Below are 26,960 nucleotides of genomic sequence, written 5' to 3'. Positions count from 1 at the left end.
TTGTTTGTGCATAACACCCAGTGCTCCATGCAGAACGTGCCCTCTTTAATACCCATCACCAGGCTAACCCATTCTCCCACCCCCTCCCCGGAAGTGTCACTTTCTTATAAAAGAAAATTTAAGTTTCTAACTTTATAATTTTTAGGACTCTAAGGACTTAGTGAAGTCACTAACTTTGTGATTATCAGGAATATGACAATTAGTAAAGGCTTAGTTTTATAGCTCTCTACTTTTTTGTATATGATTGAAAGTCTTAATCCAAGATGTATGTATTTTATCAGTGTTCCCACACTTTCTCACATCAGTTTTAAGTTTAGATACCAGATTGGGAAAAACTTTAATTGCTTATAGTAGGGATACTTTTTATTTCATATATATTTTAAAACTTTTGCTTATTATTTTATTTAATTTTTAGAGAGAGAGAGTGTAGATAGGGGTAGAGAGGTGGGTAGGGGCAGCGGGAGAGGGAGAGAAAGAGGGAGGGAGAATCTTAAGCAGGCTCCATGCTCAGCACCTAGCCTGATGTGCGGCTCGATCTCATGACCTTGAGATCATGACCTGAGCTGAAATCAAGAGTGAGAAGCTTGAAAATGACTGAACCAACCAGGCGCCACTAACCTTTTATTTTTTTAAGTCATCTCTACACCCAGTATGGGGCTCAAACTTACAACCCTGAGATCAAGAGTTGCATGATCTAACAACTGAGCCAGCCAGGTACTCCTATTCCATATATGTTTTCAAAAGATATATATATGTGCATGTTTTATATAACTTTGTATATATACATATATATATAAATTTTTAATAGGAGACTTTTCTACTCTTATAAACACTGGATTTTACAGTGAATATTTTATCAGTAACTGAAAGGTATCTGTTAGGTTACACACCGCAACTTATATATGGAAACAAGTGTGACTTTCCAGTTGATTGATTTCATTCAAATAATTTATTTTCATTATAGAAGTTTTACAAGTGAAAAGCTTAAATGCATTTATATAGATAAAGGTAGTCAGGGGCACCTGGGTGGCTCAGTTGGTTGGGCGTCTGCTTTTGGTTCAGGTCCCAGGGTCCTGGGATTGAGCCCTACGTGGGGCTCCCTGCTCAGTGGGGAGTCTTCTGCTCCCTCTCCCTCTGCCGCTCTCCCTGCTTATGTGTTCTCTCTCTCTCGCTGTCTCAAATAAATAAATAAAATCTTCAAAGAAAAAAAGAGATAAAGGTAGTCAAAGTGTAAGAGGGTGAGCCACTGAGGGAAAACAGTATGCCTTTTTCTACTGGCTTTTTGTTGAGCTGCAAGCTCTGTGTTTTGTGCACTGTATTAAAAAGTGGAGGAATTTGATTTCTGAGATTGTATGTTGATTAGTCCTCTTTTTGTATGAAAAGTAACATTGGTTATTAAAGAAGTGACACACCATTCATTCACGTGGAGAATTGTGCTAACCCTGTCCCCCCAAATACAGCTGTGAACGGAGAGGAGCATTGGCCCCTGAGCAGGATGAAGAACATGGATACAGTAACACCCAAGGACTTCACACTATGGTCACAATTGTGTAGCCTTCCTCAGGCCTTGTTTCAGACGTAAAACTGAAGCACTTGAGTAGGAACCCAGGCGATGGCTTTGTCAGGAGACTAAAAACGGCACGAGAGTTAAAAAACAGAACCCACAGTGGTCTAAGATCTTTGAGTAAAGTCATAATGCTGCCATCTCTCAGAGTCTCTTCTTGGTGCTGGATACATTGCGTGTGTTCTCTCGGCTGTCTCTGGTGGAGTGAGCTGGGCCCAGAATTTCAGTGGTTTGTTCAGGGACTTGTGGGCTGGGCTTCAAACCAGCTCTGTACAAAGCTGTAACTTTTCCAGCATACTCTATTTCTAGAACTTGAAGACACCGTCATGTTTTCATGGGATGGCACAGACATCGGTGTGTTCAGAATAGACCCTAGTCAGTCAAGAAAACATGGTTCCTTATATTGAGATTAATGAGGAGAGGCTTTGGTTTGATAAAATTACAGACTTTCCATTAAAAGTGGTTTAAAAAAGGTTTCTCACTTAGGGGCCCAAACACCAGGCATCAAAAAATTCCACTGAGGGGACGCCTGGGTGGCTCAGTTGGTTAAGCGACTGCCTTCGGCTCAGGTCATGATCCTGGAGTCCCAGGATCGAGTCCCACGTCGGGCTCCCTGCTCAGCGGGGAGTCTGCTTCTCCCTCTGACCCTCCCCCCTCTCATGTGCTCTCTCTCTCTCTCTCTCATTCTCTCTCTCAAATAAATAAAATAAAATCTTTAAAAAAAAAAAAACTCCACTGAGGGAAGCATCTCATTGCTTTAGTGTCAGGACGATACTGTATCTGTGGATTGGGTTTTGGTGGGGGATTAATGTGAGGGTAGTTCATTCTCTAGGGGATTTGATCCCTGTGTCAGTTTTCTGTTGCTGCTGTACCAAATGACCATAAACTGAGGGACTTAGAGCAAGACAGCTGGGTTATCTCAGACCTTCTGCAGGTCAGAAGTCCAACACGGGCCTCAGTGGGGTGAAATCAGGGTATCAGCAGGGCTGCATTCCACACTGAAGGCTGGGGGAAGAATCCTCTTACAAGCTCATTCAGGGTGTTGACCATATACAGTTGCTGTGGTTGTGGGATTGAGGTTCCTGTTTCCTTGCTGGCTGTCAGCATGGGGCCACTCTTAGTTTCTAGAAGCCTCTCTCCTGTCCTTGCATGTGGCCCCAACATCTCAGGAGCCGTCAGCAGCTTATCAAATCTGTCTCATACCAGAAATTTCCCGTTTCCCTTCTGCTGCACCTCTCTGACTGGCTCTCCTTTCCTTCTGCTTTTACGGGCTCCTGTGATGCATGTGATTCCATTGGGGCCCACCCCGACTACCTAAGGTAATCCTGTTTTAAGGCCAGTTGATTAGTAAACTTAATTCCATCTGCAGGGCAGTACCTAGATTGAATGAGTAATCAGGAGACGGGGATCTTGCGGGGACATCTCTATCTAGAATGGAGTCTACCACAGTCACTTCGACGATACAATTTAATTTCCAGCACATTCTGTCTGTGGTTTAATTGTTCAGACTTTTTTTTAATCTTTTTTTTTAAAGATTTTATTTATTTATTTGAGAGAGAAGGAGAGCATGGGCAGAGAGAGGGAGAGGCAGACTCCCTGCTAAGCGGGGAACCCGATGTGGGGCTCGATCCCAGGACCCTGAGATTATGACCTGATCCGAAGGCAGACACTTAACCGACTGAGCCACCCAGGCGCCCCTCATTGTTCACCTTTTGACTATGCAGAGTAAAAATGATTGCTGGAAGAAGTAGCAAGGTGTAACCAGCATTTCATGCAGGCTTCTTAAAGCTAACATTGTCTTTTGTACTAAAAGCTTTTTTCTTGTTATAGAGTCATATTTACAAATAAATCAAGAAAGACATTCATTCATAATTTTTATTCACATTCTGTATTATTCTGGAATATTTTTGATAAATCAGAACTCTGTTTTATATGGTCTTGATCTTTGGGGATATATATTTAGAAGATATAGTTTGATTCCAGTATCTTCCTATCAAAACCAAATTGTTCAGAGGTGGCCCATGTGGCAAAGATATCAGAATCTTCCATTGTATTATTTCTTTAAAATGTGAATTAAATTAAATAACTTTTCTGGTCCTTTCATGAAAATTTGCAACTTCTCCCTTCTCTTTTAAAGGATGTTTTTGTTAATGATAAAAAGTTACCATACCTATGAGGCAGACCTTTTATTCTTTGCAAAAGTACTTCATAAATGCTCATTTAATTCCTGCTGTCTATGAAATAGTTAGGGTAAGCATTCTCATCCCCAGGCTTAATGAAGGGCTGAGATTATGGGGTGTCCCCATCGGGTGGGGCTGGCAGGAACGGGGCGGTGAAAGAATTCACCCAAGGCAGAACAAAAGAGAGAGAAGTTTTTTTATTTATTTATTTTAAGATTTTATTTATTTGACGGAGACACAGAGAGGGAACACAAGCAGAGGGAATGGGAGAGGGAGAAGCAGGCTTCTCACTAACAGGGGGCCCGATGCGGGGCTCGATCCCAGGACCCTGGGAAGAGGCTTGGAACCTGAGCAAGGCAAAAGGCTCACAGCGACCACCAAGCTGAATGCAAAGCAGCAATGCAAACAGGTTTATTAAACAACCCACCTCGAAATAGCCATAGGGTTTTACTAACCAATGAGCTACTTACAACCAGGCACAGTGATGTCCCCATGCTCCCTCACTCCACCCTCACCCCTGCCTCCTGGCAAACAGCTTCTCCTCTGCTGTCCTGTCTGCCACTCCCCTGCTGTTTATTCAATAAACTTCTATCTCGGGGCGCCTGGGTGGCTCAGTCGTTAAGCGTCTGCCTTCGGCTCAGGTCATGATCCCAGGGTCCTGGGATTGAGCCCCGCATCGGGCTCCCTGCTCAGTGGGGAGCCTGCTTCTCTCTCCCCCACTCCCCCTGCTTGTGTTCCCTCTCTTGCTGTGTCTCTCTCTGTCAAATAAATAAATAAATAAAATCTTTAAAAAAAAATAAAAATAAAACCACCTTTTTGCACCAAAGACGTCTCAAGAATTCTTTCTTGGCTGTTGGCTTCAAACCCTAACCATCAGTTTTGATTTCCCATCTAAACAAGGCCCCCATGTGTTTGTTGATTGACCGTGATTCTGGGTGGTTGCTTTGGCCTACAGGGGCCCAGAACAAGTCTTTGGGAGTTGACTTAACACTGAAGCAGCATTGGTAATGGACTGCTCCTTAGCAATGCTGTAATCATTATTTTAGAAGAGAACAGAGGAGAGATTCATTTGAACCTTGTGAAAAGAACTCCTGGAGTTTCTCCAGACATCAGAGGTGGGACAGGATGTTCGATATAGCACCAGCCATGGGCACTCTTTCAGGTCCTAAGCCTGTTTAAGCCTCAAAGAATGCCGTGGGGCATCTGTGCTCTATCTGCGCAGACCCGCACACACGGCGTGTATGAGATGCGGGGGTGGGGGGTGCTCTCAGGAGGGGGCTTGTCAGAATGGCTTCTGCTTTGGAGACAGCGCTTTCTTTGAAAGCTTTTATTGATTTCATAAAGAAGTCTTGTTTTTGAGGTCTGTTTTTTATTGAAATTTTTTTCCAGTTTATTTTTTATCTCTCCCCTACCTTCCAGTCCCCTAATGCTTGTGTAATGCTTCACACATGGTTAGCCTTCAGTAAATGTATTGACTCACTCTTAGCAGTTTATGCTTGCACACAACATCTGCAGACAAGGACTGGCATGTTGATTTGGTTTTGTTTTGTTTTCATGATCTAAGACTAGAGATAACTACCCTATGAGTAGATTGTCTGGAAATTTGCTTTATTCCTTTTAGTTGGTTTCAGGACCTCTCAGTTTAAAAAAAAAATAGCTTTATTGGAAGTATATTTGGGCAGACAGTAAACTCCACGTATTTCAAGGGTACAGTAGTATTACACATTTTGACGTTTTTCTTTTTTTTTTTTTTTTTAGATTTTTAAATTTATTTATTTGTCAGAGAGAGAGAGAGAGCACAAGTGGGGGGAGCAGCAGAGGAAGAGGGAGAAGCAGTCTCCCCACTGAGCAGGGAGCCCAATGCAGGACTCGATCCCAGGACCCCGGGATCACGACCCGAGCTGAAGGCAGACGCCTAACGACTGAGCCACCCAGGCGTCCCTTGACGTTTTTCTATACCCACAAAACCATCACCAGTATCAAGATAATGAACACCTCCGTCACCCCGGAAAGTTTCCTTGCGCCAGCAACCCCGCCCTTTCCCTCGCTGTACAAGTGAAGCATATAACTCCCGTGAGATCAGCCTTTCCACCTCTAGGTAGTCACCCAGGAGGAATGAAGGGGTGTGTCTACCTTAGACTTGTACAAGAAAGTTCACAGAACCTTTATTCGTAATATCTCAAACTGGAAGCAGCTCCGATGTCCATCAACAAGTGAATGGATAAACAGATGGTGATATATTTACTGGAATGCTACTCGGCATTGTAAAAAGGAATGAACTCTTGTATTTGGTTTGAGTTGAAGACCCCCATATTTAAAGCAGATTTGTCTTTGTTGTATTTTGCTTGATTTGTATTAAAATGGATTGGTTTTCATTCTCTTAGCAACTCCCCCCCTCCCCCCCGCGCCCCTGGAGGAAACTAGCCTAATATTAAAAAGTTGGTTACAGATGAACCATAACAGGATGTAAGTTGCATTTGGATCCTTAAAAGTTGAGAGCTTGTAGTCAGAAAGTACAGTATGGTCTGGCCTGCTGCAGGACTTGGTCCTGTAATGCCAGGTAGCCTAAACACCATCATATGTAGGAAATGGTGTCGGTGATGGCCGTGTGGGTTTGTTTAAGATTTTTCACAGGCAGGGCCAGTGGAATAGAGGGAGTAGAGTTTAAAATAGGAAAGGACAAAGCCCTCACATTGGCTGCTACACAGATGGAAATTCTTTCAAATGAGGCTTAAGGCAATAAAGATTAGTTCCTGGAAAATACAAACAAAACAGAACACCGCACAGAAAGAAAACTGGTTCCTTCCCCAGGCCTGGTCAGCTCCTGGAAGGTTGTACGTCCTCCTGCATTGTTTTCACTGTATTGTTTGTGGGAGGAGTTACTGTTTCCCGAGGCAGCCCCTGACCTCCAGCACCCCGCTCGCTTGCCTGGTTTATCCCTGAGTTATCCTGGTGTTCTCCCGAGGAGTCGCAAAGTGTGGTTTTTGTTGGATTCTGGTTACAAAGTTGCATACGCTCTGAGTAGTCTGTCCCAATCCTGATTTTACCCCCTTTATTTCTTATTTTGCAGAATGAGAAGTTTTTTTTTTCCTCATTCTCATTTTTTTTTATATGGCATTCTAACAACAAAAACAAAAATGCCCAAATGTTAGTTTATTTTTTTTTTTAAGATTTTATTTATTTATTTGATAGAGGGCAACAAGCAGGGGGGAGTGGCGGGCAGAGTGAGAGGCAGAAGCAGACTCCTCGCTGAGCAGAGGGCCTGATGCCGGCTAGACCCCAGGACCAGGAGATCATGACCTGAGCCGAAGGCAAATGTTTAGCTAACTGAGCCACCGATGTGCCCCTAAAGTAGTTTATTTTAAACAGTTTCCTGGAAATGTTTTATTTAAAATATATTTCTTGTACTTTTAGTTAATATATCTTCCTTACTATGTATCAGATGTTATTCTAAGGGCCTATCAAAAATGAGCTTATTTTATCCCCACGACAATGTTGTTTGATTTCTGATATATCTCTGTTTTATGAATAAGGGAACTGAAGAACAGAGAGGATGAGTAATTTGCCTAAGTTCACACAGCCCGATTAGCCTGGTTCTGTAGACTGGGTTCCTGACTACTATCTGCATTCTGCACTATGTTGAATGTAATAAGTTAGAATTTATTATGATTTTCTTGTGTAAGTCAAACTGGTTTTACAGCAAACCTTGTGAGCGTAATATACCAGTGAAAACAGTTGCAGTGAATGTGTCAGGACAACAAAACACCTATTCAGTAGCTGGGAAATCAATTTGATGTCAAATTTAAGCACTGCTGAGGCTGTTACAATAAATAGGTTTGTGTTTTTTGTTGTTGTTTTTTTAGAAGCCTGCATTTCATCTGCTGTGGTTATTTATAGTTTTTAATTTCTTCTTAGGCATGTCACACCTGAAAAATTTTATGTGGAAGCTTGTGATGATGGAGCAGATGACGTACTTGTCATCGACCGCGTGTCCACAGAAGTTACCCTGTCAGGTATTTCTCAGCTGGGGGCAGAAGCAGCCTTGAGACAGACTCTGTACCGCAGTTGCAGTAATTAAAATAAACAGTCGGGGTATATCTGTGTGTGGCTCTCAGAGTCTCATCTTATAACTTTGAATTCCGCCACCTCATTTGATTGTTACGCATTCGTTTTATGCTTCCTCCTTATTCTGAAAAGGAGGAATGATCTTGAAATTTTTACTATCCGTAAGAATTTAAAAACATAATTATTTCTTTATTTCTTCCCTTATCTGTACTTTAACAGGATCGGTTTTATTGATGTCAGTTCCTTTCTAGCTGTGAGACTTAAGGTATTTGAGGATGAGAAAGTTGTTTGAGCATTAAGTGTGTGGAATTTTAACAGCAGCTTTAGTTTTTGAAAATATTCATGACTGAGGGTAATTTAATAAATGAAAAATTATATATATATACACACACACACATATATATATGTGTGTATCACTGACTAAAACTTGTGTTGTAGGCAAATAATGTTCCTAAGCTTTATCTGTCTATATGTTGTCTGTCTCTCCAGTTGTATTTCGGTTTTGCTTCTCAGGGGTGTAAAAAACAATTTTTTCCCAATCATATGGAACACTGATTTCTGATTAGATGTGAAATAATTGTGGTGATAAATTAATATACCACATGATATCACATTTAGAATTTCATATTTCATGTGTTTAAATATTCCGCTCTAGACAGAGTTCTCTGTATTTAAGTACAGTATTTGAGTAACCACAGAGTAGGAATTCAGTAAATGTAAATACCCTCTGAATGGATAAAGTGAAATATGAAAATATTTTGAATAGGATAGTAAAGTATAAGAAAGAGATGGCTATAAATTTCTATTTTCTTAGTTACCTGCTTATTCTGGTAAGTACCATATATAGTTTTCCTCTGACCAAATGGAATTAGAGGGCTGTTTTGGTTTGATAATTTGGCATTTCCTGTGTCTGTTGCTTGGTGGCTGCTCTCTCAAGATAGCTGGTTGGTTTTAACCAATGTTAGGGCACTTCTAAAGTCTAGTAACACTACTACTTTAGACCGTGTTGATACAACCTAGTGTCTTATAAAAGCTTTAGCATGGATGTGTTTTCAATTATTTTTGACCTTTCAGTGATACTTGTAGGTAGAGATTGCAGATCCACTAGAGGCGACAGTGCTAAAGGTCACCAATAGTTTGGTTGTAAAAAGGACACCAAGTAGTCATCAGTGGACACATGAAGAGATACTTTGACCTGAAGCCAGTGGTGATAAGGGGCCGACTCACTCACAGTTGCTCTGCTAGTTTTTTTTTTTTTTTTTTTTTTTTAGCTGTTGGGAATGCAGACCATTGCCACGGAAAGAGGGATTTTTTTTTCCTTCCATGAAAAACTAACGTGTGTTCTTAGGAATTATCAGTTTTATTGTTATTATACTCCAGTTAATGTAACTTAGAGCTCCATCAATAAATAGTACATTTAATTTTTTTTTTTTGGGGGGGATGGGGACTGATATTTTAGTACATTTTTATCAGATGATCTCGGTATATTCAGGATTTTCTCTAAGCTTTTCACTGCGCTGGCATTCCCATTTGTCATGTTCGTTAATTGTGGCATAGCATTGCTAAGTAAATTGAACCACTGAGAGAAACAGAAGTGAACTTCAGACCTTATTCGGAATTACTTCATTCAGAATAACAGGACTGCCTTTAAGAAACAGGACTTGGATTGACAGCAGCGTTTCAAAATGAGTTCTAGGATGGTAATTAAACTGTGAAAGAAAAATTATATAGCCACATAAGCCTGGGAGCTGTGAATGAAACCACGGAGCAGCTTTGTTCCCCTGTAGGCTCTTCAGAGGTCCATGCCTTGTGACTCCGGGAGAGGGAAGAGAGGTGATGTGGATGTCTGTAGCAAAATCAGCTCATTTGATGAGGACTCCTACCCTCCCCACTTTGGTGCATTATTCCCTAGAGTTCTACAGAATGTGTTTTGTGAAACACATTGACTTAAAGTTTAACAATTGTGAAATGAACCCTATAATCCAAGATACTTTTTTATTATTAAGGGCATTATTGGTAAAGTCAAGGTTAATGGTGGTGCCTCCCTGCACACCTGCGTTTCCTTCCTCCTTCATCCCTTGGGTCTTGCCTCCATTTCCCACATTTGTAGAGTGGATGGGCAAGTCTCTGTTTGTGTTCCCTTAGTTGCATGTTGGTATTAAATTCATGCCCTCCTCTCCATTAACTTTCTAGTTCTCTGAAATAGACACAGACTTAGTTTCTGGCAAGAGGTTGAATAAATTTGGTTGAAAAATGACCATAGAAGTATCCCACGATTTACTTGATGAGGATGCTGAAGCATGTTACTTTGGGCACCTTATTCTAGACAGGCAGAGGCCTTTATATGTCACATGAACATCTTTATTTTATATTTTGCCAAAATGGAGGTCTAGCACTAGATGAAGGACTATTGCTTTCTTAGAACAAATCATGCATATTGATTTTCAAGTAACTACGGAAGTCAAACTAAATCTCCTTTTGTATCAGTGAGCTTTTTCTATGTGATTTTTCTTTTCCTTTTTTTTTTTTTTCTTTTAAAGTCAAGAAAGATATTCCTCCTTCAGCTGTTACAAGACCAATATTCGGTATACTGGGCACAATCCATCTGGTGGCAGGTAAGAAAAAATAAGCTAAGATGGGCAAAGAAGGTAATGAAAATGACACAGTATAAAATGAAGGCATACTTCCTATCATGCTTGGAGCAGTAACTGTAGGTTAGGTATTTGTCACTAATTTCTAAAAGTGACATACTCCAAATGACAAATGGTAAAATCTATCAGCCTGAGGTTCTGTTGAAAAAAGTTTGGTTTTTGGTTTTATTTCAACTGAAATCTCTAGTCAACTAGACATTTCTTCATAAATTCTAAGAGTATTTAAACATTTTAATGCACTGATGACCCAGAGTATTCTATACCGTCAGCCCCATATTGAGGTTGAATATAACCTGGTGCGTCTTAGAGAATGTTACCTGGTTCTGAATTATTAGGAAAGTGATTTTGTTTATCTAGATTTCATTTCATTGAACTTAAAAAAATTCCTGTAATATCAGGCAGTGTGCTAGATGCTGAGTTATGGAAGATGCCAGGCCCTTTTTTCCCCCTGTGGTTTACAATCTAGTGAATGATGCATTTAAGTAGTAAATCACTGTAGTATGGTGTGACAAGTTCCAGGAGAGAGGGGTACGTAGGGAGACTTCCAGGAAGGGCACTTGTGGGTAGAGCCTTGAATGGAGCTTAAGAATTAATTTAGTGGTAAAGGCTTACCCTGTTTTATTTGTGGGAGGCGGCGGCGGCGGCTAGGATCACGGTTGGGGTATTATTCATAGTACTGTGATGCCTTCTTAATTCTGGACAGTTCATCTTTGTGATGTTGCAGTGACCAGTTAGTTATACTGCCCCAGCACATTTCTCTACCACTTAAAATGACATGGACGCCATAGGGGTGGTGTAGACGGGACATTACCTCTCCCGCAGTGGTCATATCTCATGACACATGATGATGCTCTAAGCTACATGCTGGGAAATGCATTAGCAGAGGCCTGTGTGCCTTGGGAGCGAGAAAGAAGCGTTTTCTGGCTTTACTCTGCATCTGCTAAGATCACTGCTTTTGCTTTTGTTTTTTTGAGAAAAGATTTGACCTTTCAGTAGGAACTTTTCTAAATACGCTATTCTTTCTATTCATAAATCCTAAGGTTTCCTTTAAAAAAAAATCATGGGCCTTTTATCTGTATGGCACCGTGCGGTCTCACTTGCTGCCTGTGGAGCTTAAATGGTGCCAAGTGCTACTGTTGGTTTTAGAGTTGCCTCTTTTATATTTATGTTGTGTGTGGCTTTGCTTTTTGTAGGTAATTATCTAATTGTTATTACCAAAAAGACAAAAATAGGTGAATTTTTCAATCACGTAATCTGGAAAGCAGCAGATTTTGACATCCTTTCTTATAAGAAGACGATGTTGCACTTAACTGATATTCAGGTAAGAACTGGAATCACTTATTAATCACAAAAGCTGACGCAGTCCCATGGGGGCGACAGCTGGGGCGGCAGAACGAAGGTTGGACGGATTTCTTTTAAGCCTAATGATTTCAACAGCCCAGCGAGTAAGGTTCCTCTACACACCTTTACACCTGGCCAGAAAACGTGCTTTCTAAAAGTCCTGTATTTATTTTATTGTTCTTGGTTTGCTTTTTTAAAAACTGACTCAAGTTCTTAAGTTTTGAAATTTCATATGTAGAGAAAAGGACAAACAGAAAAAGCCCCAGTATCCAGCAACCAGAATTAACTTCATATCCTTTTTGTAAAGAAATAAAATACAGATACCTTCGAAGTTCCACTGATCCCATTTCATTCCCTCTTTGTCCAGAGAAAAAGTTTTCTTCGCGTTTGCCACATGTGAACAGCAGTGTGTGTTTATGCCCCAGCGGCTGCCCCCCCTTAGCACGATTCCTGTATGCACAGCTTTTAGTTACCCTTGTTCAGGTATTAGGGAATGCAGTCCCCCAACAAAGCGGGTTCAATTTCAGTTACCATGGTATATGAAGTCAAGTATTAGTGCAGCAAGTTGGAGGGCAAAGGAACAAAAAAGCAGCAGCTCTTGAAGGGAAGTTTGCATTGAACATGAGTGGGGTACGGAAGTTGCGGCTGACCCTGGGAATGCCGGCCCTCGCCCTTCACAGGTCTGCAGCCAGGGGTCTTAGTGAGGGTGAACTTCTCGACATTCATGATGAAGTGATTGTGATGAGAAGGTTGAAGATGTCCCAGAGAAAGTGATACCAGTGACAGACTTCACAAGAAAGGAACTCTCTGGAGTATTCCATGACTTTGAGAGTGCCAAGGATAAGGCGTAAGGATAAGATATGACAATTAGGGGCACCTGGGTAGCTCATTTGAGCGTCTGACTCTTGGTTTTGGCTCAGGTCATGATCTCAGGGTCCTGGGATCAAGCCTGGCATTGGGCTCCACGCTCAGCAGGGAGTTTGCTCGTGCTTGCTCTTTCTTTCCCTCTTAAATAAATAAATAAATAAATCTTTAAAAAGAAAAGACAGGTGTATGGCAATTGGCCAGGGCATAGAAAAGATACTCCATAGCAATATATTCACCCCTATAAGACATGGTATTTAAGGCAATTAAAAATGGTTGTATTTATTTACTAGCCCAGTATTATTTACTTGAACAGTTTTTTCTTGATTGCTATACTTGGTTGTTAGGCCATGCAACTAATTTTAACATTGCCTACTACATATGCTTTGTACCTTTTGGTCTAAAATAAATAAATACATGTCTGAGCCCAAATTAAAAATTTTGTAGTATGTGGATTTGTAACAGGTAGATTAACATATTAATCATTTGATAATCATTAAGCATGACCAAACATTATCAATTGTTTCTTAAAGCAAGGATAAAAGTAAATGTCCCAGTATTCATTGGGAAGGCCAACTAAAATGATTATCAGAAAATAAAGATAAGTATTATTTTACTGGACTTTTCTTTTTAATCTTTGCATTTTAAAAAAGAATTTAATTCCCATCCAGCCCAGTAAAGTTTCTTAGGAATGAGGATGGTATTATTCCCTTGTTAGTTCCTTGCTGTGTTATTGGGCCTCTCATGACTTTATGTTTTTAACTTGTCAAATGAGCGTGAGTAACACTAAACTGCAAGGTTTGTTGTGAGGATGAAAGAGAGTCTCTAAAGGGTCTGGCACGTGGGAGGTCATCACCTAAGGCGGTGATGTTTTGTTAAAATAAATTTCTGCCCATTAGAGAAAAACTGAAGGCTACTAAAGGGCAGGAGTTCTATCCCATCAGTTAATGTAACAATACCCCATGCTGTTGAGTGAACCTCCTCCGTGGGTCAGGAGCTGGCCTAGGTCCTAGGGGAATGGTGAGCATCCTCTCTGTCAGTCCTATGCCAGTGGCATTTAACAGAGCTGGCTGGCTTACAGATCTGGACAGATTCGGTTTCAAGTATGAGACAGACTGATGTTTTCCTCCCTTTTGTTTACAGTTACAAGATAATAAAACTTTCCTAGCGATGATAAACCACGTCCTGAATGTGGATGGGTTTTACTTCTCAACGACATATGATTTGACCCATACTTTGCAGCGGCTGTCGAACACCAGTCCAGAATTCCAAGAAATGAGTCTCTTGGAAAGGGTAGGCTTCATCTTCAGCTATTTTTACTTATTTTGGTTTGTTTTTTTTTTGTAAAGGGACATATCTCTATGTCATCCATAAAAATATTTATTGATTTTTTGCAATCCTGGCTATGTCAGACTCACATGTGGGGTTGAAAACACACCGTGTTCTCAATGTCCGTCACAATTGCAAATTCAGGATCCCAGAATCTGTATGTGTGACCCAGACAGGACTGAGAACCAGTGGTATAAGAATTGAGAAGTCTGTCTAAACAGACATGCTGAGGGGCGCCTGGGTGGTTCAGTCGTTAAGCGTCTGCCTTCGGCTCAGGTCATGATCCCAGGGTCCTGGAATCGAGCCCCACATCGGGCTCCGTGCTCCGCGGGAAGCCCACTTCTCCCTCTCCCACTCCCCCTGCTTGTGTTCCCGCTCTCGCTGTGTCTCTCTCTGTCAAATAAATAAAATCTTAAAAAAAAAAAAAACAAAAACATGCTGGTAGTTTCCTGGCTTTCAGTGCTCTGCAGTATAACAATTATTAACGTTAACAACATAATTACCCTTAAAAAATTAACATGCCAACATGCAATATTCTTTCTGCAGTGGTGGTATTTATAGTTTTTACAACGAGAAAAGTAAGAACTTACTGATGTAAGAACTTGAAAAATATTGATTTAAGGTGGGGTTTTTTTGTTGTTATTTTGCCTCCCCCCCCCCGCTTTTTAAATATGAGTGTGTCTTTAAAACTGGGTCTCAAATGATATCATCCTAAAATTCCTGCTGTTCAGGAACCTGGATAATTGCCGCCTGGATATTTTAGTAACAAACCTTAGATTCTGTGTTTAGGGGGCAGACAGAATTTTAAAGGTTGCTGTCTGTTACCTGTTAGGCTAGACCCTATGAAATTGCTAGTAATTGACCATTTTTGACTAGTAAAAACGATAATTTCATATGGTTCATCCTAAATCAATATTTTAGTTGACTGGCTCTTTTAAGATTTTATACTCTAATCTAGTAAAATTTTATGTAGACTTGGATGCAAATTTAGATGTAAGCTAAGCAATCAAGCAATTTGGCTTTTAACTACAGAAACAGTTGCTTTTTTTTTTTTTTAAAGCAGTTGCTCTGCTGCATCTGCCATTTGTTTATCAAATGTCTCCTGTCTCACTGATGTGTAAGGCATTGAGTTTGATTATGTAATGATGACTAATACGTGCGGGCGATTGGGAGCACACACCTGCACTGGGAAGTGTGTCCCGAGGCTGGTTGTGGCTGCTCCTGGGACTCTCAGCTGGGGACAAGCATGGGGAGTGGCAGTCTGTGTGTTTTGTAAACAGAATGGAGAGGGTCGGTTAATCTCCTGTGTTGTTGAGGGAACGTCTCCTGTATTTATAGTTTGAAAGTCAGAGATGCCCTCGGCAGTTACTGTAGGGGCTGCCAGATGCCAGCACGGGTTAGGCCATGCGGAGGTGTGTTCTTTAGGTGACATCGAGCCAGTGAAGAATTCCCAGCAGACAGGAGACAGGTCACGTTGGAGAGCTCTTGCTGGCAGCATGTGGAGGGGTGGGTGGCAGGGACAAGGCCAAGACTATCCGGGGAAGTTGCCCATAGTAGTTAGGCTGGAGTCAGGTGCTAGTTGGGGCCATGGGAGCAGGGACATAGGAGAGGGGGGTGGATTTGGAAGGAGATTTAGGACTTGGCAGTTGACTACAGATAAGAGGAAGACCCCAGGGCGCCTGGGTGGCTCAGTCGTTAAGCGTCTGCCTTCAGTTCAGGTCATGATCCCAGGGTCCTGGGATCAAGCCCCACATCGGGCTCCCTGCTTGGCGGGAGGCCTGCTTCTCCCTCTCCCATTCCCCCTGCTTGTGTCCCTCTCTCGCTGTGTCTGTCTTTAAAATCTTTAAAAAAAAAAAGACCCCAGAGGACTCCCAGGTTTCTGCCTGGGCCCACAGCACTGGCCTGAGCCAGTGGGACAGGACACCCGGAGGAGGGGCGGATTTGAGGGGAAGACCTGTGTGTAGCCACCAGGTGGAGACATTGATTGTTGAGAGTTTTCATCTGTAGAACCTCAGGTTGGCAGGAGATACTTGATTAATTTTAAATCTTCTTCCTCAGGCAGATCAGCGGTTTGTATGGAATGGTCATCTTCTAAGAGAACTTTCTGCCCAGCCAGAGGTAATGGACACTAAATAAAACCTACTTATTTGTTACAGTCCAAGTTCTAATTGAATAGATATGTAAAATGGCTGCCTAATCACCAGGGATTTTGGTAAATACTTCTCATTTAACTCAGTTTATAACTTACATGCATGGATGTCATCATCTTCCTCTGTCCTTAGTTTGTACAAATGAGGGGGGAGCAGCGAGGCCCAGCCGAGAAGCATAGCATATCAAATCTAGGTACATGGATTTGCTTGGTGTCTTTATTTCTTGTCATTTGCTTTGCTTCTTTCGGAAAAGTAGTTTGAGCTGCAAACAGCTCGCATGGGAGTCTCTTTCTGGAGCAGTGAAGTTGCTGTAGGCAAAGAGTGACAGGGAGGGAGGTAGACGTTTGGCAGCTTCATGCAGTTTTATTAGTGTTCCAAAACCTGAACACTTAAGCCCAAATGATTGCATCACATGCTTAAATTGTGTTTTAATTGGAAAGACCAGGGTACGTGAGAGACATTTAAAAAAAATAACCCATAAGCTTGATACCTTGTTGTATTTGCATGTTACCTCCATAACACAAGTATTTTTATATAGTAGAAGTATGTTTTATGCAGTGCTTCTTTTTATTTGAAGAGCATGTGTGTTCCTCAGTGTCCTGTCTCTCTCCATTTCAGGTCCATCGGTTTGCGCTCCCAGTATTACACGGCTGTATCCTTTCATGGTGTCACTCTTCAGTTGCCTGGCAGTCCTTAGTCCGGTGTTAGTACAAGGCAGACTTAGGAACAATCTCAGTCATATGAAGAGAGTGTTTTAGAATTAGTAGAAATTGCTCTTGATAACAAAATCAAACCCATTAACGTAAAATCTTAGAATACTGGTTATAAATACCCCCCTTTTTTAAATGAACTCTTGAGACTGAATTATTCTCTCTGTTCAAGAGTTCTGGGGCTGGTGGTTTAAAGAAGGAGCATGCAGACTGTGTTTTGTATTTATTAGACTTTGTACCAATAAACAAGAGTAGTTTGAACCTGACTATTGAAAACTTCCCCTTTCCCTTAAAATAGTTAGATTCAGGAACTAGGGCGACCAGCAATGTGGAGAGGAGAGTTATAATTAAAAATCGTCCTTGTCATTTGAAATAGCCACAAAAAAAATGGGAATAGATGGTACACAAAGGATAATGCTTAGGGCAGGGGGAAAGTCCGTACAGATGCAAAACAAATAGTCATCATCTAATTTTAAGTTCATTTTAAGAACTTACCACAACAGGGAAGCCGAGTGAGCTGGCGGATAAAGGACAGGTAGCTGACGAGCGCCTGTAATCAGCACTGTTCTCTCCCTGCAGAAACCGAGGTGATCTTTGTATTAAGAACCCCCGAGAAGCTTATTACAGAAACAGTCTGTGATCTGTTTGTTCATTATGTTGATAGGATTTCTTTAAATTATTCTTGTTATACTTAAAAGCAAAAAAGTACGGAGGAAACATTTTTCACAGTTGTGGGAGAATAAAAACCAGAAACGCTGGGAATAAAAGCTCTTGTTTATTCTGTGTCTCCCTCCCCTCCCTGGAATATTTCCAAGTTCTCCTAAGACTAAAATAAGCAATGAATTTAGGTAGTGCTTTAAGGTGTTTGGGCCAATTGTGTGTGTGTGTGTGTGTGTGTGTGTGTTTCCAAAATGAGCTTGTGAATGGACAGTAATATTAAATGAGTTTTGGGACACCTTTTCTAGGCGATTTTAGAAACAGGCTATCCATTCATTTAGCTTTCCATCTAAAGCTTTAAATAAGCCTCTGGCTAACATAGTTTCAGTGTTTGATGTATACACAGGGAGATGAGCAGGAACAGAGGCCTCGAGTCAGGAGCATGCTCAAGCAGCGAATGTGGACAGGGAGAGGTGGGAGTCACCTGAAGGAAGGAGCCGGGTCTGGGTTTTGCAGGGCCTTGTAGGCTCTGTGTGTACTGTAACTGTGATGAGAAACTTGGGATTCGAATAGAGGCTTGGCATGGTAAGACAGGCTCACTGACAGCGGTGTGGAGAACATGCCAAAGGCGAGCATGGGAGGATACAAGGACTCACGATAGAGGCAGTTGTTGTAGTTAGGTGTGAGAGGCGGTGATGCCTGGGGCCAGGATGGTAGCAGTGATGGTGGTGGAAATGGTCAGGTTCCAGACCTGTCGTGAAGGTAGAGCTTACAGAATTTTCTGACAGATTGTACATGGGGTATGGAAGAAGGGGGCTTAGTACGAATCTAAGGTTTCTGGCCAGAGTAAGTGGAAGGAAGCCATCCATCGATGCGTGGAAGAGTCTGGAGGTGGGGGTGAGGCCAGAGTATCCGGAGTTCCACTGGGACAGTTAAGCTTGAGATTGCTCTAGCTTCCAAGACGAGATGTCACAGAAGCAGATGGAGTAATGGCGTTGGAGTTTACGAGGGAAGGTCATGTTGCAGACATAAAGTTGAGAGTTGTCTGATGAGCACAGATGGCATTTAAAGCCACGAAGCTGATGAGCTCATCAAAGGAAGAAATGCATCTAGGGAAAAGAAAAGGCCTGGAGAAAGAAGATCGCCTGAAGGGAGTTCTAGAAGGTGAAGCCACAGACTGTAGGCCTCATTGAGGACAGAGTGGGGGAACCAGTGTGAATGAACCGCAAGGACAGGAGAAATGGTGACCCAGCAAAGGGCAGTGAGGAAGAGGGGAGCCACCCAAGGGAGGGTGGTGTCCCACAAACAAATGAAGAGACTGTCTGCAAGCACAGGGGGTAATCAGCTGATAAGGTGCTGGGTGGTTAAATGTGAACATTCGGCAGGGAAGTTATGTACCTGCTCCCCCGACTCTCCTCCCCAGATGGGGGAACTGATGAGAAGAGTTTGCAGAAGGGGAGAGCACAGTCAAGTGCTGGAGTGATGTCCTCGAGTGTGCGACAGGTGGAGTCTAGTGCCCAGGTCCTCCTCTGCCAGGAAGGGAAGCAGACACGTGGATGTGGATGCCAGTTGATAGAGAGCTGTGGCAGGAGCACACGGGGATGGCTTTTATTTCCACAGAGGACCAGGAAACTATGTCAGTTGGGTGAGTGGGATGCGGGAGGAGTGTTGGAGGCTGAGAAGGTGTGGTATGGGCATCCAAGTGCGAGCGCGTGGCCCTGGGCGTAACTCACTGATAAAGACCGGAAGTACATCTGTTCACATGGTAAAAGTGATATCATGGTGATGGGCTGCTGTATGATTGTTATTTTCTTGTTCCTTCCATGCTTTCTGGATTCTTTAAAGTGTGTATGTATTTCTCTTGTAATCCGAGGAAATGATTCATAAAGCAGTCACTCATATTCTGTGCTCCACTTAGTTCTCTAAGGGCAGGCTCATATCTTAGTCATCTTTGTGCCCTCGCCCAAAATAGGTAATGGGTGAATGAATGAACAAATACGGCCTTGGATTCTTCTCTAGTGCTGTGGGTTTTAAAGAAAAGTGAATTGGGAGTTCAGGATGAGTCATCGTTAAGTCTCATGATCCCAGGTCAAAGAGAAGGATGAATCATTAGAAATTCATATTGCTAGTGTCCCTCAGTACCATCATTTTGAAAGTGATTTGGCATTCTCTTTTGAATTTACCAGAACTTCCCCTGTGCATACCCAATATGTTTATACCAGGGGGTGTTTGCAAGAGTGTTCACAGCACCACAGTTGGATGGCACCAACGCCATCAGTTCCATCAGAGAAGAGTCGGGGCTCTCACAGCACCGAGGAGGAGTGGTTTACTGGTTCGTGCCATCCAAGCGTGGAACGTACTGGTGGAAATAAACAAGGGCTGAAGCTTGTCAAGAATGTGGTGCTGTTTTTATAAAAAACTCAAACATAAGCAAGCCATGTGTTTTGTTTTGTTTTTGTTTTTATTCATGAGAGTCAGAGAGAGAGAGGCAGAGGGAGAAGCAGGCTTCCCGCCCAGCAGGGAGCCCGATGCGGGACTCGATCCCAGGACCCTGGGATCATGACCCGAGCCGAAGGCAGACGCTTAACCATCTGAGCCACCCAGGCGCCCAAGCCACATGTTTTTAAGTCGTGGTTGCCTGTGGTGAAATTAAAAAGGCAGGAGTATGGTCTCCTGAGAACAGTTGCTGCTTCTGGGCAAGAAGACGGGATGGAGAAGTAACAGTAATTAGAGTCAGGGTTTTGGTACTATTCTGAAGTTGAATGGGAGGTTCATAGATACTTAATTTATCGTGCTGTTAATGCTCTATAATGGATGATTCAGGTTGTGTTAAGAAAAAAATGTTACATATAAAAGATAAGCATAGGGCAAACCCAAACAAATTGAGGAAGGAAGAAAGATAAGGCCATCGAGACAGTGAAAGAAACTTTTCTGTTACAATATCAAGCGGTAAAGATGAAAAGTCAAAGTAATTCTTAGGAGAATTTGGCATTTCCTAATAAAATCAGATGATGAATATACTCCGTGACCTAGCAGTCCTAGCTCCTTAGAGCCACCTCCCCAAAATGTTTGTTTGCGGCACTTTTCTGCTAGCAAAAACTGGAAACAACCTGGACAGTCGGCTGGATAGACTGGTGTAGCCCGTGAATCCGCACGGTGGGATAGAATCCAGCCCCAGCAACAAGGGAGCCCCAGGCACGTACTGCAGAACAAAGAGGGCAAGCCAAAAGACATATACAGTGTAACTCCTTTTAGGAATTTGCTCAGTGGCAAAACTAGAAAGACCAGCAAGGGAGTGGTGAACTGAGTGGATAGTGGTAAACTGAGTGGATAGCGGTCTGTGTGTGGAGGGCAGCAGGGGAGCAAGATGGGGAGGGGCGCCCGCTCTCGGTGCTCCAGAGGTGCCGGGGGTGCGCGTGGGGGTGGATGTGTGAGTGGGTTCAGTGATTTTTGTTATGATCAGACAATATTTAACCAAAATTGGCCATTTTAACCAATTCTGAGTGTACAGTTTAGAAAGTGGCATTACCTTGCTAATGTCGTATGAAGAGCACCAAGCCATTTCTTTCTCCTCTATTGGAAATTCTCAATCCATTAAGCAATAGCTCCCCAGACATGGCTCTTTTTGTAAATATTTAGATACATTGTGTATTCTTTTCTGTTTGTTATAGTTCCTAATAACATTGTTTTAATGTAAGAGATTTGCCATCTCCAGAGGCTTCCGCAAGCCCTTCATTCTGGCCATGAGGTGGAGAGACCCGAGCCCTGAGGGTTCGCAGGGATCGAGCCCTCTGCATTGCTGAGCGGGAGTGAGCAGGTGGATAGCACATACCTTTACTAGTTGTTAGGGAGATAGGTTTAGATTAAGAAAAGCTTTTGGGGGAGATACTTTTTTTTTTTTCATATTCAGTTTTACTTTTCCTGTTTCAAGGACAAAGTAGAGTCAGAATTTGTTTCTGGATAATCCTTAAATCACAGTTTGATCTGTAATCTTCATATGCATACGAACTGTTATTGCTGATTTATATTTGTAATTATACATATATTTTTGTGTTTTTTTTAATTGCAGTAGTCTAGCACCCCCCCCCTTTTCCATTTCTTATTTGAAGGCAAAACTACTTTACATTTATGTTTTTCATTCTAAGCACAGTTTTTTGGTGATGCAGGTAGTGTTTTACTTTTAGAAAGTGGTTGAGGATAGCAGGGAAAGGAAATCATATTTTTCAAATAGAAACAATATAATGAACCACTCAAACATACTGTCTGTATGTCATTATAGGATTACTGACTTGACCAAACTTCACAGTCGAATATTACAATATTAAAGGCTTGTGAACATTCATGAAGAACCCGAAAAGATTGTACATTCTTGGTTCATTTTTCTCTTTTTTTTTAAAGATTTTATTTATTTATTTGACAGAGAGAGACGCAGCGAGAGCAGGAACACAAGCAGAGAGAGTGGGAGAGGGAGAAGCAGGCTTCCCGCTGAGCAGGGAGCCCCATGCGGGGCTCAATCCCAGGACCCTGGGATCATGACCTGAGCTGAAGGCAGATGCTTAACGACTGAGCCACCCAGGCGCCCTGGTTCATTTTTCTCTTAAAGACGGAGTCATTCTTGCTTGCTAGGGTAAATGGGTTCAGATGTAATCTGGAAATAATACCTATGATTTCTATAAATGTTATATTTTTCTTAACATAGCTAAGTTATTACTATGCACTCGTGTTCTATTAATGGAAAATACTTTGACTGGATTCTCATCTCGAGGAGGAGTTGTTTCAGAGCCGGTGTGCGTTATTATGTAAGAGGTGAGATTAATTTTGTCAGCGTGATTCAATACTGGGTTTTATCACTAATTAATGTCTTGTCATACGGTGACATGAATGTAACCTTTTGTATTTTATTCTCATCATTTGATAGCCTCACTAAATATTTATCTCCTGCTTCATTATAATAATTCGGTAGGTTTTCTGTGCTTTACTCCAGTTACTGTAGTTACATGGCAGATATTAATGAGACCCTATAGGTTGCTTCTTACTGCTTTAAGAGGAATTATTCATGTTGTTTGCGGGATGTCTGAAAGCCAGTTGAACTCAGTGTAGTTTCATATCAGAAACTCGTATCAGAAGGTATTTTCTTTCACTGCTCTCGGTTTCTTTGCATGCATAAAGCTAGACATTTGACTTTATGCCTTCAACTTTAAAGATTTACATTTTGAGTATTTATTCCCTAGGATTTGTACTAGCAACATGTTAATTTACTTAAACCAAGCTTTTTAAAATCTGCATTAAAAATTACTGGCATTATGAAAAGGAGTTTTTCTAACTCTTCCTGTTTTCTTTTTTTTTTAAAGATTTTATTTATTTATTTGAGAGAGAGAGAATGAGAGACAGAGAGCATGAGAGGGAAGAGGGCAGAGGGAGAAGCAGACCCCCTGCTGAGCAGGGAGCCCGATGCGGGACTTGATCCCGGGACTCCAGGATCATGACCTGAGCCGAAGGCAGTCACTTAACCAACTGAGCCACCCAGGCGCCCCTCTTTCTTTTTTTGTAAGAATAAAATTCTCTGGGCCATTAGATAAATTGTAGAAGTTTTGGACCAAAAGTTGTAAAGGTTATTCCCTTATTACAGGTGATACAGCAGAAGGACATTTTAGTAAGTGACCTGGCCAAGATCACAGAATCAGAATTGGAATTCACGACTCCTTCATAACTAGATTTTCTTGGATGGAGACATATTTTTAGTTAAATTTTTGAATAGGTAATGCATTCACATAGTTCAGGTATCAAGAAATATAAAGAGATGTGCAATAAAATATATTTCTGGGCTTTGGGCCCATCTGCTGCATCTTACTCAGTTGTTAGCTTCTTATTTATCCTTCCAGATCATTTTTTAATGCTTTTACAGTTGTGTGTTCTCCTCCCCCTTTTGTGGACATTGGTTGTATACTGAGCACATTTTCTTGCACCTTGGTTTTTTTCTGTTTTTTAAATTTCATATATCTTGGAAATCATTTCATAAAGGTCTGCCTCCCCACCTAGCCCCCGCACCCCTTCTCTCCTTCCCTCCCTCCCTGCATCCCCACCCCCATGCACACCAATCTCACTCTAACTTCTAAAAATATTCCTTAATGAGAATTAATGGAAAGAACCCAAGTATAAGATGCTTCTGACAAGTAATTTTAGAAGGTTTTGAGAAAGCATTTCGTTGCCGATTTGACTCAGTAATTTTGTCCCCGTCACTGTTAACAAAACCACCTACCTCACCTCAAAATGTTATATTTGAGAAATAGATAAGATAGAAAGGATGTTAAGAAATATTTGAGGTGGTTAAAAAAATCTGTTGATTTCTTTATAATAATTTAGTAATTTGAGTCAGGGACTAGCTTGAAAGTTGCCTCTGCAAGTTTTTCGTATAAAAGTAGATTATGTGAACAGGATTGTAGAGGATTGCTTCAAATAATCGAAAGGACTAACCAATATTAAGACTAAACACTTTAGAGCAGTGCTTTTCAAACTAGGCTTTGTGGGTATGTTCATGGAGTTACAAGAATTCTAGGATCATACAATTTTTGTGCTTTTATTTTGATAATTGAAATCATTATAAGCATCTGGCAGACCATTTGCCCTGTTACAACAAAATATTGTTAACATAATGACCCACATTCCATTTAATATTGTGTTTAATAGTTTTAACTTTCAAAATAGTATTTTTCAAACTGGGATCTATGGGCATACTCTCAGGGGTCCTTGAGAATGACTTTTTCTTGAAAATATTTTTCAAGTTTGAGAAACACTGTTTTAGAGGAATTGTGTATGTATAAACAATTGATATATTAAACAGCAACCAACTTCATCTGTTTATTAATAGGTCCTTAATACTCCGCCTTAAGCCTGTTGTAATGAGGGAGCTTCTCTTAGCTTTCGGATGGTGTACCATGCGTTTGAAATTTATTTTTACAAGGACTTTTCCACTAATTTGAACTGAGTTAATTCTTTCCAAGTTAAACCGAATTGGTGAGTCTCTGATGTGTTTCTCATGTAACAAATCTGGTTAACTTTGGCTTTTTTTTCGATTTAGGAATTGATTCTGAAGGCCATGCCGCCAACTTTGTAGAAACAGAACAAATTGTGCACTATAACGGGAGCAGGGCCTCATTCGTACAGGCAAGTGGATGTGTCTCTGAGGCGGCCAACCAGCTCGCCTCCTCTGCTTCCACCATACTTTTCTGCCCTGGTGTTGAAATTTCCCTCCGCTCCCCTGCTTTTTAAAGTAATACCATTCGTTGTCTACAATGTGGGTAAAGTTCCCTCAGAACAAAGCTACTCGATTAACTTGGCACTCACCTCCCCACATTTCCTGCCCTTGAATTAATTAAATCCCTACGGAGAGAGGAGGGGAGGAGGTCCAAGGGTTAGGGACGTGGAGCCACCTCTCCGCTTCACCCCCTTGACTTCTTCAAGGCAGTGATGATGGGACAGAAGTCAGCTTGTGAAGGCTTTACCCGCCTTGCACTTCTTTGGGGAGCAGTCTGGCTCTTGTTGCCTCCTTATGGAGTTCTGGGTCACTTGCTGCCCCAGAGCAGTGGTGGCTCCACATATTTGTAAGTTCAGAAATATACTCGTTGGAGAATGAATAAAGCAGTTTTCTAATTTCATCATCATAGCGGATTATATAACAGACATAACTTATTAATTGCTTATAAATAAATTGGTTTATTTTAGAAATTTAGGGGAAACAGGACTGTTTACTACCCAAGTAGTATACATGTATATAAAATCAGGAGGAAAAGTCCTTTCCAAATGTATTCCCACAGAATCGGAACTTTAGGAGTAGGCATACACAGACTCCTTTCGTAGTTGGTAGGTTATATTTATGTTTTTTCCTTTGATGAGAGAAACAAGTTAATGTGTATGTTTCTTTTCATATTTCTCTCTTTTCTTTTAGACTCGAGGATCAATACCAGTTTTCTGGTCTCAAAGACCAAACCTCAAGTACAAACCACAGCCACTAATCAACAAAGTAGCCAATCATGTGAGTATCTTCTGTGTTTTTTCCGTTGGCTAAAAATAGGAGCTTCATAGCATTATAGTTTGCATGTGGAACATGTAGTTATTCCTCACGAGTTAGAATCCAGCATCTCTGCAGCCATTCTCCTTGGATCTGGCACCTAGTGAACCTCTGACCCAAAGGCTGTAGAGATGGCACATTGGAAATGCAGAAAACTAGCAGATGATTGGACAGCATGGCAAATTCAGATTTTAGAGATCTTGTAAGATTTGCAGCTTCATGCTGTTTTAGAGTCTTTAGTGTATTCTGTTTGAGGTCGTGCTCAGATTTAAAGTATGGTATTGTAGCTCAGAACAGAATGGCTTATAATTGCTGCTTACTACATGGTATTTAGAATATCTTGAAGACCTGGTCCCAATCCTAGTGTCATTCTCTTGAATATACAAACAGGACATTTAAGGAGATACTTTATTTTTTTTATTTTAATAGAGAGATACAGCAAGAGAGGGAACACAAGCAGGGGGAGTGGGAGGGGAGAAGCAGGCTTCCTGCGGAGCAGGGAGCCCGATGCGGGCTCGATCCCAGGACCCTGGGATCATGAACTGAGCCGAAGGCAGACGCCCAACGACTGAGCCACCCAGGCGCCCCAGGAGATACTTTAAAGAGTTTTATAAATATAGTGTAATTTGGTAAAGTGTGTAATTATTTTCTCTTTCTAGATGGATGGTTTCCAAAGGCATTTTGATTCACAAGTAATTATTTATGGAAAACAAGTAATAATCAATCTGGTATGTTTCTTACATGTTTCTTGGGGGGAACAAAACAAAAAACATGTAAAAAAAAATATAACATTTACCATTTTAACTGTTTTGAAGTGTGCGGTTCAGTGGCATTAAAGTATTTTACAGTGTTGTGCAAGTGTTACCATTAGACCATTTCCAGAACTTTTCATCATGCCAAACAGAAACTCAGTGTCCATTTAACTTCCTATTATCCTTCCCTCAATCCCTGGTAACCATTCTACTTTCTATCTGTATAAATTTTCCTATTCTAGATTTACCACATAAGGGGATCATATAATACTGATTCCTTTGGGTCTTGCTTATTTCACCGAGCTTAATGTTTCTAAGGACTGTCCACGTTACAGCATGTATCAAAATTTCATTCATTTTGAAGACTGGATAACATTCCTTTGTATGTTCCATATTTTGTTTATCCATTTATCTGTCGATGGACGTGGGTTGTTTCTACATTTCAGTTGTGAATAATGCCGCTCTGAACATTGATGTGCAGGTATCCATTTGAGTCCCTGCTTTCAGTTCTTTTCGGGTCATACCTAGAAGTGGAATTGCTGGATCATAGGGTGATTCTAGGTTTAACTTTTTAAGGAACCGCTACTGCTGTTCACAGTGGCTACCTTTTACATTCCCACCGAGGTGCA

General features: G+C 41.4%; 1 protein-coding gene across 2 annotated transcripts in view; it reads left to right on the top strand.

Annotated features, from left to right (window-relative positions):
- Positions 1-26,960, top strand: part of SACM1L (SAC1 like phosphatidylinositide phosphatase) — a 58,706-nt gene that overhangs the window by 11,374 nt on the left and 20,372 nt on the right. Inside the window, exons 2-11 of one of the 2 annotated variants that reach the window (XM_034998210.1) lie at positions 7,660-7,757; positions 10,350-10,424; positions 11,654-11,781; positions 13,809-13,958; positions 16,053-16,112; positions 16,763-16,796; positions 22,216-22,317; positions 24,590-24,675; positions 25,457-25,543; positions 26,239-26,307. In XM_034998210.1, coding sequence (XP_034854101.1) covers positions 7,660-7,757; positions 10,350-10,424; positions 11,654-11,781; positions 13,809-13,958; positions 16,053-16,112; positions 16,763-16,796; positions 22,216-22,317; positions 24,590-24,675; positions 25,457-25,543; positions 26,239-26,307 — 889 coding nt within the window. Of the gene's footprint in view, positions 1-7,659; positions 7,758-10,349; positions 10,425-11,653; positions 11,782-13,808; positions 13,959-16,052; positions 16,113-16,762; positions 16,797-22,215; positions 22,318-24,589; positions 24,676-25,456; positions 25,544-26,238; positions 26,308-26,960 lie in introns of those variants that run through there. The other variant, XM_034998211.1, reaches the window with a different exon arrangement.

Source organism: Mirounga leonina, unplaced genomic scaffold, assembly GCF_011800145.1.
Source record: "Mirounga leonina isolate KUSES-001 unplaced genomic scaffold, KU_Mleo_1.0 Mir_94, whole genome shotgun sequence".
Lineage (NCBI taxonomy): Eukaryota > Metazoa > Chordata > Mammalia > Carnivora > Phocidae > Mirounga > Mirounga leonina.
This window is presented reverse-complemented; position numbering and strand designations above follow the sequence as displayed.